Genomic DNA, 18,713 nt, shown 5'->3' on the forward strand with positions numbered 1-18,713 from the left:
GGCATTCATAGGTTCAATTAGTTCGCCTTGTTGGGATGATGCTCCTTATATTTGCCAGAAAGGATCAGTATCGGTACATCCGTGATGTTGCTACAGAAACAGTTGGAACTGGAATCATGGGGAAAATGGTGAGTAACTTTGGAAATGAAATTGACTATTGTTTATGTCCACAATAAATTCAATTTCTAGTGTTGTGCTAACTGAATAATTACTTTTGCTAACAGGGAAACAAAGGTGGGGTAGCTGTGAGATTTGTGTTTCACAACACTACTTTCTGCATTGTTAATTCCCACCTGGCTGCCCATGTGGAAGACTTTGAGAGAAGGAATCAAGATTATAAGGACATCTGTGCAAGAATGAGTTTTGTGGTCCCCAATCAGACCCTTCCACAACTGAACATTATGAAACATGAGTGAGTGGCAAATCTCCCATGGCCTTTGAATATAGGCATAAGAAGAGATTAAATGTGGGGAGAAATTATAGAGCTATGAAGAATGAGGAATTTCCATTTAGGAATTGGGGTCACAAAGAATAGAGGATCTTTTTTAGGAATAGCAGACTCATTGAGGTAGAGAAATTAGATTTGCCATCAAAAGAAAGGGTAGTGGAATTAGTGGAGCATCTAGAATAATGCTGAAGGGATCTGTTGATTCAGTCAATTTTTGTTTTTATTATAAAATAGAAGTGTTCGTTGTGAATGTAATAAAAGATAAGTTTAACAGTAACAACCCCTCATTTCTCATCCTTTACTCTCCCCAGCCATCCCAATCTCCAAAGGAAACATTCTTAACCGTTGGGTGTATATCCATGTACATCTACATTGTCCTATATGATAGCCAATAGCCATATGTGGCTGTTGCACACTTGAAAATGGCTCTCCGAGTTTGAGATGTGCTGGAAGCATGAACTGTACACTGGATTTTGAAAACTTAGTAGGGAAAAATGTATCCCATCTCAACAATTTAAATATTAATCACATGTCAAAATAAAAAATTGGATATGTTGGGTTAATGGAATTTTTTTTCATTTGTTTATTTTACTTTTTAAATGCAGCTACTAGAAAATTTAAAATTTTATTGTGACATGCATTATAATTAATTCCATTCAACAGTGTTATCCTAGACTTTGTACGTATACAAACACACACATGCTTATTGTATGTGACCATATCATCCTGTTTATTATGGATTTCTCTCCAAGTCAGTGCATACAAATCCACATTACTATTTTTAGTGGCTGTAATTATTAATAGGGATGGCAGAAAGAGGTTAGTGAAGAATGGGACTTAATAGGGATAGAAGCATAAATTCTTTGAGGAATTTATGGGGTGATAGTGGAAAATGATTAGTTAATACTGGTCATTAAATTTCTGAGAGTGTGATTTGGGATAAGTTTGAGATGGAAATTAGGAAAACAAAGGATGATTTAGGGGTATTAGAATCAGTAGAGAGTAGAATAATTGAGGAAAGATTAGGGAAGGGTAGTGGTATTGGAATACTTCCATATTGTTTCAACTGTTAGGATCATATATAATTCTGTTTCAAAGTGGTAAAGTCAAGGCCTTGAAATTTATGCTCATGAAGTTGCCCCACAATTACATAAATTTATTTCCTCATTATCTCAAAATTTTCACATTGAATTTGGAATTGGTAGCATTACTCATTGGGAACTTGATAGCTCACAAGAGAATCCATTTTGATTTGGTAATTTTAGGGTCTCCCTTTCAGCACATCTCAAAGGCTTAACACTGTGATTGGGAGCTAAGTATCCCATGGGATTCCAGTCTCCTTCTTAACTGCAATTTGGCCCTCAAATCTTGGGCAGGTGTAGATAGGTTGGCTATACTGGAGAGCCCTGGACCTAATTTTCCTACTGGATCATCTCAGAGAGCTGTCCTGATCATGCAGACCTTAGCAGAGTCTGAAGAATCTCAGAGCTCTGAGAGTCAAAAAAAAAAAAAAAATGTTCAGTTCTCTTCCCCTAAATACCTGGCAAGCAACCAGGCAAAACTTTGAAGCTAGTCCAGCAAATAAACCATATTCTTCTCAGTCCATTAACTCCTTGGCTGCTGAATCCTGTATGTATACTATATTTCCCAGTTTTGTTCTTCATTTACGGAGTACCTGTTTTCCCACCCCCTATTTTATAATCCTTTCTGTCTCAGGTGTTGATAGTACTTACCCCCAAAGGGTTAATGATAGTTTTAAACCTTTATAATGATGAATGAATCCTTGTAAATAATCTACTCATTTTCTTTTCTTCATTCTACTCTGATTTTTATGCTGATTCTACTTCTGTTCAAATATTTCTTGGTCCTCAGTGTTGTAATTTGGTTGGGAGATTTGAACTACAGACTTTGCATGCCTGATGCCAGTGAAGTGAAAAGTCTTATTAGTAAGAATGATCTTCAGAGACTCTTGAAATTCGATCAGGTAAGTAAAGTTATTACTTATTAGGAGTATGAAATAAACATATGACAGGCTTGTGTTACTCTAAGAAGAAATGGAAAAGTCATACTGTCTTGCAAAAAGTGTGACTAGTGATGAATTGAGTACATACTGTATTTATAGTGCTTTGATTAAGTGTTTGGATGGGAAGAGGGGAAATAACATTGGTGATAAAAAGTACATATAACATTAGCAAGCAGAGATTTGTATAAATGAGTTGGAGAATGGGTGGGGTTAATTGGAGAACACTTCCTGGAGGAAGTGGGCCTTCAGTTCTGTTGCTGTGGTTTGGCAGATGGAACAGGGAAAAGTGTTCTATGATTACTTGGCAGACTGAGCAACAGCTTGGAGGTTGTTTAAAAAAAAAAAAAAAAAAAGGATGTCCCATGAGGGAGATTGGGAAGCACCAAAAAGAAATTTGTTTGCTGGGGCTGGGGTTGTGGCTCAGAGGTGGAGCGCTTGCCTAATGTTTGTGAGGCCCTGGGTTTGATTCTCAGCAACTCATGTAAATACAAAAAATAAAGGTCCATTGACAACTAAAAAATGTTTTAAAAAGAAAGATTTGTTTGGGAAGAATAGCATAAGGTATAATCTAATTTGAACTGATTGATAAGTTGGGCCTTAGCTGGTATATAGCTGTTTGTGTTAAAACCTGTGGGAAAGGCACCAATTCTGTAACATTCAGGTAAAACCTGATATTCAGGAATCCAGTTCCCATATATGTGAGAGAGTAAGTATATTTTCTGCTAGACCCAGCATGTGACTTAAATTTTAACTTCAGTATATAGATACTGGCTATTACAAGTTAGTGATTTTTTTTTTATGGTGGAGTCCAGTTTATTCCATAAAACACATTTAGATTCTGGTAAAATAATTCTAGTTAGAGTCAGTGTCAAGTAGAAAGAATGAACACATTTTCCTTTGTCTTGAAATTTTCCTTTTTGAAAAATCTAATTCACCCAAGGAAAGGATGATTGGTTACCTAAACATCATTGAAGAATGAAATCCTTTCCAAGATTGTTTTTATTGGTTTATCCAAATGAATTATACAGAATGGTGGGTTTCATTGTGGGATATTTGCACATACATAAAAACACAATTTGATCAAGCTTTTTAATTTTTTGATTAACATGCATTTATTATATATATTAATAATGTTCAATGTGATATATCAACACATGCATGCAGCATGTACTAATCAAATCTACCCTCCCCTCCACCCTCCCCAGCCTTTAGTATCATATTTTATATTGAGGTTGCCTTTTTTTTTAACTTCCACATATGAGAGACAACATTTAGTATTGTCTGTGTCTGGCTTACTTCCCTTAACCACATAACGACCTCTAGTTCCATCCAGTTTGTTGCAAATGACATGATTTATTTCATTCTTCATTATGGCTAAATAATACTCCATTGTGCATATATATCACATTGTCTTTATTCATTCATCCATGTTGGACACCTAGATTGATTTTGTATCTGCTATTGAGAAAAGAACTGCAATAAACATGGGTATACAAGTATCACTTTGATATATTGATTTTATTTCCCTTGAATAAATACACAGAATATCACGATACTAGCATAAGAATGAATGCTTCTTATTGAGGAAAGAAAATGTTTTCACTTAATTCACATGTCTTTAAATCTTTATGGGGAACCATTTTGGCCTTTAGACATGGTCAAAGTTCAGATGTTTTACTGTAGTATGGTTTTTGTAGGGAACCTTTCTTGACTGTTTACCTTTGTATTGAGTTTGGCTAATTTCTTTGCATTTCTTCCTCTTTCCTGCCTCCAAAAGGAGTACAGTTGGAGTAAATTCAGAATCTTATGTAACTCTGGTAAAATAATTGAGTGAGGATACTTTCAAAACAATTTGTAACTATTCCTGAATTCAATTTTTGGAATTATCCATTTAACAATTGTTTGTTTATATATATAAATTATAATTTTGCTGGATTGTTCTTGCCCAGCTCCAAGGAACTTATGATTATTCAAATTTCGTGTTTCCATTTTACCTCTAGCCACTATTAGTAATAAAAAAATTAGTGATGTGCAAATAATGTGTATCCTATATGAGGGTAAATTTAGATGCTGTGGGAATGCCAATATTTAAATCATAAGGTACAGAAATTTTATTTATGTAGTCCCCCACAGTTGTAAAAGCTGTGGAATTGGATACTTAGGAAGGGAAGCAGTAGCCAGGCATGGTGATATATGCCTATAATCCCAGCTGCTGGGGAGTGAGTCTGAGGCAGGAAGATCTTTGAGGCCAGCCTCAGCAGCTTAGCAAGACCCTGTCTCAAATTAGGAGAGAGGAGGGATGGGAAAGGAGAGGAAATACAGAATAAATTTGACAAAATTATGCTATGTGCAAGTATAAATATACCATGGTGAATTCTACTTTTAAGTATATCTATAAAGCGCCCATTAAAAACAAATAAATAAATGGAAGGTAGACAGTAGAGAAAGAGGGAATAGGAGATAGGAGGAGGGGAAAAGTTGGGGAACCCAGGCAGACTGTAATGGAATAAATTAAATTCCATGCATGTATGATTATGTAAAAATTAACACAATTATTATGTACATCTTTAATACACTAATAAAAGGAGTGGAAAATATTGGGGATATAGCTGAGTGGTAGAACCACCCTGGGTTCAATCCCTACTTCCACGAATAAAAAAGAAAAAAGAAATGGGAGTAGTGACTAATCAACCTGATTATCACTTACATTAAGAGAGTATTATGCTTATGTGATCTTATTCCTATCTTTAGCTAAATATCCAGCGCACACAGAAAAAAGCTTTTGTTGACTTCAATGAAGGGGAAATCAAATTTATCCCCACTTACAAGTATGACTCGAAAACAGACCGATGGGATTCCAGGTAAAGTAATAAAAACCTCCTCACCAAATAAATTAAGTCTTAATCTTATATTTGTCTCTCCTATGTAAGTAAGAGACTAGGGATTTTTTAGTCCATACCATGAGAAGAGATAAAAACCTAATGGCTCAGTGCTGTTACCAGGGTGTTTTTAATTTCTGTGTACTCAAAGGTGATCTTATCTTAGGAAAGTATTACTTTATGTCAGGGCTGGTGAAGTTTTATGGGTTGCCTGTAGTATGTGTTTTTATCACCTCAACATACTTACTTAGATTTTTAAAATATGTTTTAGCTGTAGATGGACACAATACCTTTATTTGTGTATTTTTTTATGTGGTGCTGGGATCAAACCCACTGCTTCACACATGTTAGGCAAAGTACTCTACCACTGAACCACAACACCAGCCCTTGCTTAGATTTCTGACTTCTGATCTTGCCCCTGTTTCTCACCTTTTGCCCTCTTCTGGCCCTTTGTTCCCAAAGTGCTTCTCAGCTGTTTAATGCAAGACACCAAAAGGTGAAAACATAGAGCCATGAAAGGTTGTTCTAGCACAGTAGTTCTTAACCCTGAGAACATGTTAGAATCTCTTAGAGAGCTGTTTAAAATACTGATGCCTGGACTCCATATCTGCCACTATTGGAGAAAATTAAGAATGATCTAGGAGACCCTTTGATTGCCTAATCACCCCAGTGAAGTGCTCCTGTCAGTAAGTTCTTGGTAATTATTTTTCTTCTCCCTACAATCTTTGTTTCTTATAGTTTACTAGCTGGTTGAACACAGAAGTTTGAAAGAGAAAGCATCCCTGGGCATACACAGCTGTTTCCTTCTCTGAGAACTCTGGGGCAGCATGGGGTGGGAGGAGTCTGTATTCCTATATTCCAATGGAGCTGGTCACCAAAAGAAAAGTGACACTAATAGATGATGTATACTTTACCTTGTTTCTTCCACTCACCTCACTTGAGATCTAGCTGTAGAGCTACTGATAAGAAATATTCATGTCATCTTCTGGATCAAGTGTACAAGGTGTTGCTTATTTTACTAGAATGATGAATGGGTTTCTTACTACTCTTAGTTGTCTATGGATTGTTACATGCTCAGTCTTAAATGCTTTGAAGTTAGTTCATCTCTTTCAGAAGAAGCTACATTTGTCCATAAAAGTTCAGGTTTAAAGAGAAATCTCTTATTAATCCTCTCCAGAGATTAAACCTAGTTTAGGAATAGAGGCTTGGATTTTTAAACCTTATTAGCTATCTGTATGTTGCAACATAGAGCAAAGAAAGAGGAAGTGTTCAGAATAGAATCCTGACCTTTTGAGGCTATTTTAAGAAAATTGTTGAAGATGTAATCCTAATCTTAGAAGAACCATTTATTCATTCATTAGATAACTATTCATTGAGCAGCCACTTTTACACCAAATACTATGCTTACATGCCAGGAGTTCCATGGCAGACAAGCAGACACAGTCTCTTAACAGAGCTTGCAATGTAGTCAGGTAGATGATAGGGGTCCTTTGGAAAGGAATACATGGCTATTTGGGAGCATATAACAAAAGGGCCTAATGCAGGTCTTAAACCAGTGTGGTAGGTAGTATGTTCTTCTGTGATATGTTCTCACTCTACCTCATTTTTTTTTTTATTTACAGTGGAAAATGTCGGGTTCCAGCTTGGTGTGACAGAATTCTTTGGAGAGGAACAAATGTTAATCAGCTTCATTACCGGAGTCACATGGAACTGAAAACCAGTGACCACAAGCCTGTTAGCGCCCTCTTCCATATTGGGGTGAACATTTGTTTGTTCATTCATTTCTGTGTTAAGTATTTCTAGAGCATTATTTAGACTCAGAACAGATTAGTATTTTAGTGAGCATTAATGTTCCATAACCAAATAATCATTTGCAGGTGTTGAAAAGTTAATACCCTCAGTCCTCCCAATTGCTGTCCTTATAGTCTTCATGTGCCAGACCTTTGTGTGACACAGAATTTTCTCATGGTACCTAATGATTGGGTGGTGACCTGAACCTCCTAAAGTCAGTACCATAAAGAAAAGTTGGAAGCTACGTATTAAAGTATGACTGGCTTTCATCAGATAGTAAGAAAGGGAAGTACCAGGAGAGAGATTTGGGGTGGTGGGGGTTGACAGCAGGAGAAAAGGCAGAGATGATCAGAATGTAACCAAATCTGCATATTAGCTTAAGAGGTATATGTGGTGCCATCCCTACTACAGTAAAGTCTTCCTGTCTAGGAGCATAGGTTTTAAGTTATTCTTTAATGTTGTTGCATCTTGGGCTGAGTTAATGGTCATTTGTTTAATTTTTTTAGAGTCTTTTTGTGAGTAAAGTTTTCTTTTCCCATTGTATGTTTTAGCTGTGTGTTATTAATATACAGATTACGTCTTGTAATCTTGCTGATTTAATTTATTATAGCCAGTATGTTTACAGTATTTCTTGTGGATTTTCCACACTTGTGGACATGTAATCTGTTGATTTATTTAGTACAGGACTTGGTAGGATGAACTTTATAGTAGCCTACTTGAATTTGCATTTCAGCTCAGCCATTTTCTAATTGTGTGGTCATAGAATGTAATGTCCCAGTGTCTCAGTCTCCTCCTCTATAAAATGTGGATAACAATGCTACCTACTTATGCAGGTTAATGAATTCAAACTTGTAAAGAGTATAATAGGGTAGATTTCATTCCTCTATGTTTATATCAATTTTTTTTTTTTTTTTGCTTCTGAGATAGCTATCACTAGCATTGCTTATCCCACTCCTCTTTTTAAAAGAATGACCTTAGGACTTTCCCTGGAGGAACAAAATTAATCCCTATTCTTTTTAATAAAATGTTTGTTTAGCTGTAGATGGACACAATATCTTTATTTTTATTTTTATTTGTTTATTTTTATGTGGTGCTGAGGATCGAACCCACTGTTTCATATGTGCAAGGCAAGCACTCTACCACTGAGTTACAACCACAGCCCAGTTCCTTTTTATACAAAATTTATTTATTTGTTTGTTTATTTATTTATTTATTTTAATTAGGTATATATGACAGCAGAATGCATTTTGATTAATTGTACACAATTGTAGCACAACTTTTCATTTCTCTGGTCTAACACAATGTAGTGTCACACCATAGGTGTAGTCATACATGTACCTAGGGTAATAATGTCCATCTTGTTCACCATCTTTCATGCCCAGCCCAATTCTTGTTCCTTGAATATATTTTAAATTTTATCAGGACAGTTATCGTTTTGGTTTTTGTCTATTAGAAAATTGTATTGTGGGATTGTTTTTGTTTGGTTTGTTTTGTTTTTGTTAGTTATATTAAAAAATGAACCCACTATTCTATAGTTATATAGAATAGTGGGTTCATTTTTTTAAGTTTTTGATATTTTATTACTTTAAGTAGCAGTCGGTCCAGACATCACACAAATAAAAAGGAAAGTTATAGCATTTCTTTGCAGCAGAAGCAACTATTTCACATGATTTTTTTCACCTCTATACTAATTTATTAGTAGTATGTTTCTCCCAATGGCTTTTCCTTGATTTTTAATGAGTTTTGGTAGTTGGGTTCATTTTGACAAACTCATACATATGTGGAATTTAATTTACTCCATGTCAGTCCCCGGTGCCTCCTTGCTTTCCCTCCTCTTCCTTCCCTCTATTCCCCTTTCTCTACTCTACTGGTCTTCCTTTCACTTATTTATTTGTCTATTTTTTTAAAATATTTTTTTAGTTGTTGATGGCCCTTTATTTTATTTGCTTATTTATATGCGGTGTTGGGAATCGAATGCAGTGCCTCACATGTACAAGGCAAGCGCTCTACCACTGAGCTACAACTCCAGCCCCTATTCGTCTATTTTTAATTGGCACTTTATAGATATACATAAAGGTGGAATTCACTGTGGAATATTTGTACGTGCATATAGCCTGATTTTTGTCAAATTCATTCTGTATTTCCCCCCCATTCCTATTCCTCCCAATCATCTTCTTCTACTACAGTGATCTTCTTTGTATCTTTATTATACCTGATCCCCCACTCCTTTTTCCCTTACTTTGCTCTAGCTTCCGCATATGAGAGAAAACACTGGACACTTGATTTTCTGAGTTTGGCTTGTTTCACTTCCATCTATTTGCCATAAATGGCATAATTTCATTCTTATTTATTTATTTATTGGTACCAGGGAATGACTCCAGAGTCTCTTTAATACTGAGCCACATCCTCAGCCCTTTTTAATTTTTATTTTGAGACAAAGTCTCACTAATTGCTTAGAGCCTTGCTAAATTGCTGAGGCTGGCCTCAAACTTGATATCTTCCTACCTCTGTCTCCCAAGCTGCTGGGATTACAGGCATGCACCACCTGTCTATATTTTGTTCTTTATGGCTGAGTAAAACTCTATTATGTGTATATACCACATTTTCTTAAACCATTGATCTATTGATGGGAAGTTCTGCTGGTTCTATAATTTGGCTATTGTGAATTATGCTGCTGTAAACACCTATGTGACTGTATCACTATGATATGCTGATTTTTTTTCCTTTGGGATAAATACCAAGGAGTGGAATGGTTGGATTACATGCATGGTTCAATTCCTAGGGTTTTTTTGTGGGATATCCATATACTTTTCAGAGTGGTTGTGCTAATTTGCAGTCCCACCAACAATGTATAAGTGTTCTTTCCCTCCAACGTCCTCACCAGCATTTATTATTATTTGTTTCTTTGATAACTGTCATTTCGACTGCATTGGGTGAAATCTTAGTGTAGTTTTAATTTGTGTTTCCCTGGTTGCTAGGGGTGTGTGTGTGTGTGTGTGTGTGTGTGTGTGTGTGTGGTGCTGGGCTTTGTGCATGCTAAGCACATACTATACAACTGAGTTATACCCCCAATCCCCATTTGGAAATGATTAAAAAAAATAATGATCAATAATAGTAAGTTAGTAGCTATGTGCTAGGCAATTTTTACATATCTCACTTACTTCCCACAACAATGCTTTGAATTAAATATTTCCCACTTAGCAGATGAGCAAATGGAAAACTTGCAAATTAAGATAAATTCTTTGAGGGTATTCAGCTAGAAGGAGAACTGAGATTCAAATCTTAAGTCTGTTTAACTCCCTAACCTATGGTCTTTCCACTACTCCACAATTCCCATATTCTAAAGTACTTTTTAACTAAATCTGCCTTCAGATCTTACTTTTAGCCCATCAAATTCCATATTGTAATTGGAGGCATACCTCTTTTCTTCGTTTGAATTCTCTTAATCCATTTTATGAAGATGTTGTTCCTCAAACACTAACCTCCTTGGTTTAATCAGTTATGTTTGGCTTTTTGTTGGTGTTCACTTTCAGAACCTTGAAATATTGTTTTCCAGTTGTTGGGGATTGAACCCAGGATGCTCTAATACTGAATTCCATCCCTAGCTTGCTCTTTTCTTTCCTTTTTGAGACAAGATCTTACTAAGCTGCCAAGAGTGGCCTCAAATTTGCAATCCTCCTGTCTCAGCCTCCCAAGTCACTGGGATTACAGGTGTGCACCACCATGCCCAGCAGAACCTTGAAATATTTTTAATGCTTTATTACACATTAATCCAGAGCTTTCAGTAGGATATTTTTTTTTAATTTACAGGCTTTTTGAGTATTTTTGTGTGTCTTTAACAAAAGACTACCGTTCTACTTGATAATGATTTTAAAAATTATATACCAGTTTAAAATAAATTAAAAAAATAAAAAAGAATGACTTTTAAAAAAAATAAAAGTGCTTTTCCTTTAAAATAATAATCTAAGCAGAACTTACAAATATGGCTGAAGTTCTTCAATCCCTGTCCTCATCTCCTACTCCCAACTTTACATAAACCCCCTTTCCAGCCAGTCCAATACCCCTTATAAGTTTATATCTTCCTAGACCAGAATTGTCCACTAGAGCTTTCTGTGATGATGGAAATATCCTATGTCTGTGCTGTCCAGTCCAGTTGCTTCTAGGCATAGGTGACTATTGAGTACTTAAAGTGTGGCCATTGTGACTGAGAACTGAATTTTTAACTGGGCTCAATTTGTAGCAATTTAAATTTATATGTCCCCCACATGTCTAGTGGCTATTTATTGGACAGTGCAATTCTAGACCTTTGCATGTGCTTTTTTGTTTACCCATAGACAAAATACTGTTTTGTGTATAACTTTGCGTATATTGTAAGTAGTCTCATGCCATATGTGATGGTCTGTGACTTGTTTTTTTTTTTGACATTTAATAGCATGTCTTCAGAAGCTCTCTATAATATATTACATAAAGATCTAGCTCATTGTACTTTTTTCTAATTCCTAATTTTTTTGGTAATTTGTTTTTCTGAAATGAATATATCAGATGGTGAATTCTTTGGTTTTCCCAGCCTCATTATCCTTAATGTGCCATTAATTCATGTTAACCCACTGAGGAAGGGTTTGCTTTTATTGAGTAACCACTCCATATTTTGGACTCTTGGGCATGCTATGATTAGAGGCTTTAAAAACCACATTATATTTTCACCACCATTGGCACCAATGACTTGTTAGCAAAGAAGCCAAATGCTCTTTGGCCATTTAATTTCAAAACACTTGCTGTGGGCTGACTGAGATTAAGGTGAGATAGGGTTCCACCCCTGGGCTTGGTACTGTGATCTGTTGATTGATTCTCAATCAGGGACAGAATTGTCTATAGAGAGCTTTAAAAATGTATGGATGCATGGGTACCCCTGGAGATTGTGATTGGTAGGCCCAGGCATCTGTGATATTTAAGACTTAACCGAGTTAATTCTTTCCAATATTTAGTAATTTAGAAAGAGTCCAGCTAGAAGTCCAGCCATCACCTCTGGTATACTCTGGCAGTGAGCAAGTTTTGTATCTTGATGTTCTTAACTATCAGAATATTCCTTGCTTTGAAAACCTTGCAGGTTATTGTCATAAAAAAGACATGTAAAATACTTTCTTGAAATAAAAAGTTCACAAAATTTCATGAAAATATAAAATTCATCTTAACACTGTGTATAATATGGAACCTGGTGACATTAAAGTGATTGATCCTCAGTTCCCTAAGAGTTCTGGTTCAAATATGTAAAAAAAAACTTCTCCAGTCTGAGATCTTTGGCTCAGCTTTGATGTTCAGTTTTCCACATCTGTTTTAGAACTTTTTCTGTATACATGAATCTTTTTTAAAAACATGGAATATTGTGCAATTTTTTCTTCTAAGAAAGAATCTGATGTCTCAGTAAGTTAAAATGCTGTTATTTATATTAACTTTTACCATTGGTTTGTATGAAGTTGTAACATTTTTTTAAAAAAGAAATACGGCTACATCAGGAAGTTAAAGTGCTGTATCAGGTGGGAAATATTTTGATTAGTCCAGATGATTTGTTTGTTGCCATGGTTTTACTCCTGGACATTATGTGTTGGCCATTTTCTAAAATGGCCACAGTTTCCATTTACTAACATACCTTTGCTATTATATAATCTGAGCAGTGTTATTATGATTCTTGGCATTGTGCATAACAGCTAATGGAGTTAAATGCTTTAATCATGTTTTCTGCTGTTTCACTACTTTATGACGATTGTGAAAAACAGTAATAGGTATATTTTGGCACTGTCATTATGTACAATGCAGAAAATCGTTTTTTACCACAATCATCACATTTTCTCAAGTACAAAATAAATTAACGATGGAGCAAGAAAATTTTCTTCCCAAATATTTATTATTACCAAGCTTTTTAACTTAGAGATTTAACTTTTCTAGAAAGTTAGACAATTAATCTTACCTTTACTTTAAAGTGTATGCTTCTGTAATACTTACTAGATTAATTTATGTTTGCTTTAGTAACATTTATTTTTTTAACTTTTTTTAGCTGTAGATAGAGACAATACCTTTATTTTATTTATTTATTTATTTTAGAGAATCTTTGGAGATACAGAAGTTGAGAATACATAAGACTAAAATAAAGATCTGTTTTCTTTCAGAGGAAAGTCATGGATGAAGCAAGATGTCAAATTTTTAGGATGTTATTCATATCACAGTTTATTTTAAATGATCGCTTTAATGACCGATTGAATTGTTAAATAATCTCAAAGGGAGATGAACTGGGAGCATGTAAGACTGAAAAGAGGGTTTGTTTTCTTTTAGGTGAAGGTAGTGGATGAACGGAGGTATCGGAAAGTCTTTGAAGATATTGTACGCATCATGGACAGAATGGAAAATGACTTCCTTCCTTCCTTAGAACTCAGCAGGAGGGAGGTGAGCAAAATACACAGGCTCCCTGTCTACTGCCCATTGTGATTAGCACAAAGGAGACTATAATACTTAGAAAAGGCATCAAGGAGCCAGGCAAAGGTAAAGGCCTATAGTCCCAGCTATTCCAGAGGCTGAGGCATGAAGGTTGAAAGTTCAAAGCCAGGGCTGGGGCTGTAGCTCAGTGGCAGAGCACTTGCCTAGCATGTGTGAGGCACTGGGTTCAATCCTCAGCACCACATAAAAACAAATAAATAAAATAAAGGCATTCTATCCATCTACAACTACCAAAAAAATTTTTTAAAAAGGAAGTTCAAAGCTAGCCTGGGAAATTTAGCAAGACCCTGTCTCAAAATAAAACAGAAAGGACTGAGGCTAGAGTTCAGTGATTGAGTGCTTGCCTAGCATGCAGGAATACCTGAGTTCCATCCCCATACTAAAAGAAAAGAAAAGAAGGGAAAAGAAAAGGCAACAAGGCAAAGTGGTTAAGAGCATGTGTGCTGGAGTTAGAGTGCCTCCATTCAAGTCCCAGTACTGCTGTTTATTAGGTGTATGATTACAGGCAAGTGTCTTTCACTCAGTTTCCTTCACTAGATTAAGGGTTAATTGTAAGATGAGTTAATACGTGGAATAGCACCTGGCACCTAATAAGGCTCCATATTAGCCACTCTTATTTAATATTTCAGAGTTTATGGTTCATATCTTAGAAACTAAGCTTTAGTCATAGAATAAATGCACTGGACCAAGATGGGTTACCTTCTTAGGATCCCATAACCAATCAGAGTAGCCTAGAGAAGCAGTAAAAGCCACTTAACTCCTTCCCTGCTGTTGTGAGTTTAATAATGTATGATAGTGTATGATGTGAAGTCGGCTCAGTTGGTGAATGCATATGGAAATTACCTGGTTAATAATTGCCTTATTCTTTATTCATATTCTCTATGGAATAATCCAACTGACTTACTTCCCCTACTAGTGATGCATGTTTGTGTCTGTCTGTTATTCCCCAGTTTGTGTTTGAGAATGTGAAGTTTCGGCAGCTACAAAAGGAGAAGTTCCAGATCAGCAACAATGGACAGGTTCCCTGCCATTTTTCTTTCATCCCTAAACTTAATGACAGCCAGTACTGCAAGCCATGGCTTCGGGCTGAACCTTTTGAGGGCTACTTGGAGCCAAGTGAGTGTTCCCTTTACCATTGTCTCTGCTTGTCATGAACAGTCTCCTCAATGCTTCAATACCCTTGGTTTAACTTCTTGTTTTCTAACCACATGTCTCTTACCGTCCCTGTCATTATATTGGTTATGCCTCCTTTGTGTGTCCAATTTCTTCGTTTTTGTTGCTTGGTGATTTTTTTTAGAGGACATTTATTCTGTTGGCGTCATACCCTTTTACTTCTCCTTTTGAAGTTTCTATGTTATCATGTATCATCTGTTATATTTCAGATGAGACAGTGGACATTTCTCTTGATGTGTATGTCAGCAAAGACTCTGTGACCATCCTGAACTCAGGGGAAGATAAGATTGAAGATATTCTTGTCCTTCACCTGGATCGAGGCAAAGATTACTTTTTGACCATCAGTGGAAATTACCTCCCAAGTTGTTTTGGTACATCCTTAGAAGCTTTGTGCCGAATGAAAAGACCAATCCGAGAAGTTCCAGTTACCAAACTCATAGACTTGGTAAGAAACACCCAAGGACAAGCCTTCTGTACATACACTCTTCATGATACTTAAGTGATGTCCTTATCTCTGTGCTTTTTGCTTTTAGTCAGGGGACTGTCAAGTGCTACAGAAGAGTGTCACTTTAGCACTTCTTAAGCCTAAGAAAGGAGAGACTTAATCTTTAGTTAGCTCTTAATGGGAATATAATAGATAATATTAAGCTCACCAAATAAAATTAAAGGCTCCCTTTTCAAAGATACAGTGCATATTTGTTAAGGTTTTCATGTGCTCAAGTTACTTTTGTCTCAGTCGGCGTGTATTCGAGGCATAATAAGTGGAGCAAGTGGTTATTGTCCTTATGAAGCATATGAGAAAACTGAGGCACAGACATCAACTTGCCCAAAGTCAGATAAGTTAGTGACAAATTTTTCACCTGGGTTTTTCTCACTCCTGCTCCAGTATTCTTCCCTATTCTACATTATTTCCAATCACAGTAAAACTTCACTGCTAATAGAAGCCTATAGTAGAACCTCGGAAAACCTGCATCAGAATCCCTGGCAGTTCTTATTATAATAGAGGTTCCTCCCACTGCTCACTTCTGGCAGCAGAATCAGAATTTCAGGTTGTGGGGCCTCGAATTATGTATTTTATCATCATCCCATTGAGGTTTGATACTTAATGTGACTCAAGAAAAGAAAGGAGGATAGTTCTTGCCCCTAGTCAAGTTATAATATCAGTGTCCTTAAGAGGGAAATGCCCATTGTTTTAGTAACATAAATCACCTTAATAACAAGTTCATCCTATTGAGAACTTTTCTTCTAAATGAAAATAAAATTATTGGATTTGTGGGCAGACTTCTTTGGGCTACAAAAGTATATTCTTGATCTTTAACTAGAAAATAAAGTCAAGTGACAGCCAAACCATTAGTATTCAAATTGATTCTTTTGGCACAGCCAGACCAAGTGATCACATCATCTAGTGGGGAGGGCCAGACCAGTGAGCCAGGCTGCTGGCTTGTCAGAGTGTGATCTGTTCTGTTGCCATGGAGTTGTTTTAGCTGTGACTCTGATAGCAGATTAAAGCACTTGAGTCCAGTCACAGCATTCTTTCTTAGAATTATACTTGTTTCCCTAGAGTCCTCATGACTGTTTTATCTCCGAGAGAGAACCATTTTCTCCAGAAATTCATATCCTGTCATTCTGCTGTTTCTCATGATAATTGTTTTTTTTCTCTACACCATATTCCTGCCTTTTAAATTCAGTGTTTCATCTTTTAGAATACATTTGGATTGATTTTTTTTCCTGCCCTCTTCCCTTCATATCCGATACCCTTTACCAGTTTTCTTTGTCCCAGCTTTTTATTGTGAAGATTGTCAAGCATGCTGAAAATTTGAAAGAACAATGCAACAAACCCCCACATGCCTTATACATATATGTGCACATACTTTTTTGCTGTACTATTTGATATTAAGTAATAATATCATGACAGTTTACCACTAAAGACTTCAGCCCATATCTCTTAAGAAAAACAAAAAACTTCTATTTATATGTAATATCATTATTACACCTCAGAAAACAAATGGTAATCCACAAAATCATTTAGCATCTAGTCCATAATCAGATTTTTCCAGTTGTGCCAAGAATTTATTTTATAGCTTTTTGTAGCCCAAATGCAATCTGAGTTCATTAGTACATCTGGTGAAGTATTTGTAGTCTCTTTAAGAGTAGAACAGTTCTCCACTCCTTCCTTTAATAATACTGACTTTTTTTTTCAGCTCTGGGATTGAACCCCGGGGCACTTTACAACTGAACTATACCCCCAGCCCTTTTATTTTTTTTAAAATTTTGAGACAGGTTCTCAATAAGTTGCCAAGGCTAACCTTGAACTTGCAATCTTCCTGCCTCAGCTCCCCAAGTTGCTGGAATTACAGGTGTACATCACCAAGCCCAATCTGTTGACTTCTTTTTAATATTTATTTTTTAGTTGTAGTTGGACACAATACCTTTATTTTATTTACTTATTTTTATGTAGTGCTGAGGATTGAACCCAGGGCCTCACACATGCGAGGTGAGTGCTCTGCCGCTGAGCCACAGCCTCAGCCCAACCTTTTGACTTTTTAAGAATCCAGTACAGTTGCCCAGTCAAGGTTCTGCCATTTTCTAAATGTGTCTGATTATTTCTTCTTGGCATTTGTTAAATTATCCTTGTATGCTCTCTTTTCCCCTTTTTATTTCCTATAAACTGAAACCTAGCTTATTTTTGGTCAGAATTTGTAGAGGCATTATTATGGCCTTTGTAATAATTTTTCCTTATTAATTCTGGAAATGGCTGGAAGGATGCTCAACCAGCATTAAAAAAAAGTTTATGTAGAATTATTATCAGGTAATTCTGCCACATTTGCTCATAAACAGCCAAAATCATTAGAGAATTAATGATTCTGTAGGAAGCCCTCTTCTTTTTGTGTATCAGTTATTCAGTGTTGAAAATAGAAATCTAATCACTTTTAATTACAGAACTTCTCAGTTTTTATTAAATTGGTGTGGTCACCATTTATTCTTTTAATGCTTTTATTTTGTAGATTTGGTGTTCTTATCCTTTTAAAGTCTGTTGTGTTTCAGTGTTATTAAATTTCTGTCTCATTGATGAGGAAATTACCCATATTAGCATGGGGCAATAAGCAAGTAATCTAAAATGATCAGTACTCCATTCTTAATTCCTTTGTACTCTGTTTTGTCTTAATTAACGATCTAAAATGCTTCTTTAGGTTTAATGTTCGTATTTTTTCCAAGACCCAAGATGATATTTCAAATCCCATGAGATGATGCCATTTAGAGTGGTACCCATCCTTTATTTTGTTATGTACTTTTAAAATTATAATTATAAAACTAAAGAAACACATCAGTCCAGTGCATGTGTTTTCTCTGCATGTACTGTTACAGAAAGATTCTTGTGCCATATCGTTCTCCTAAGAATGAAATAACTGGCATAAATACTTTTCATTTTTCTTTCCCTTCTCAATAACAGTCACTCTGCCACTCCTAGAGTAGTTTGGATTAGCATAAATAGGAAAAAGATGACAATCATCTGTTTGTAATTTTCTTTATTCTTTTCCAGAATTGATAGATTTTTCTGCTTATTAACTAGCATATAAGTAGCAAATAGTAATCAAAATTTATTTGGTACACACTGGATATAAAGTAGGATGAATTTTATGTGGGTTCCATAATTTAGTGGTTATGAAAGTATACTTGGATATACAGTATGGCTAACTTGTGAATCATGGTTAGTAGTTTGGTTAGAAATAACCTGAACATTAACTATTTTTACTGTCCAATGTCCACTGTATTTAGTAAATCAATGTTTTGGAAAATCATTTAAAGTGAATGTTATAGAGCTTTTGGTTTGTATTAACAATAGACTCCTTTCCTGTGCTGCTTATTCAAGCCCTTATATGCTATAAGGGCATATTGATTGACTAGTTAA

The 18,713-nt window shown here is 35.7% G+C and overlaps 1 protein-coding gene across 5 annotated transcripts in view; it reads left to right on the forward strand.

Moving 5' to 3' along the window:
• OCRL (OCRL inositol polyphosphate-5-phosphatase) overlaps positions 1–18,713 on the forward strand; it is a 63,736-nt gene that overhangs the window by 30,302 nt on the left and 14,721 nt on the right. For all 5 annotated transcript variants that reach the window (XM_081277591.1, XM_081277590.1, XM_081277593.1 and 2 more), the window contains 8 exons: positions 12–128; positions 225–412; positions 2,321–2,432; positions 5,223–5,332; positions 6,973–7,108; positions 13,469–13,579; positions 14,581–14,746; positions 15,013–15,248. In XM_081277591.1, coding sequence (XP_081133717.1) covers positions 12–128; positions 225–412; positions 2,321–2,432; positions 5,223–5,332; positions 6,973–7,108; positions 13,469–13,579; positions 14,581–14,746; positions 15,013–15,248 — 1,176 coding nt within the window. The remainder of the gene's footprint in view (positions 1–11; positions 129–224; positions 413–2,320; positions 2,433–5,222; positions 5,333–6,972; positions 7,109–13,468; positions 13,580–14,580; positions 14,747–15,012; positions 15,249–18,713) is intronic.

The sequence above is a fragment of the Spermophilus citellus genome (genome assembly GCF_964194105.1).
Source record: "Spermophilus citellus genome assembly, chromosome: X".
NCBI classification, from domain to species: Eukaryota; Metazoa; Chordata; class Mammalia; order Rodentia; family Sciuridae; genus Spermophilus; species Spermophilus citellus.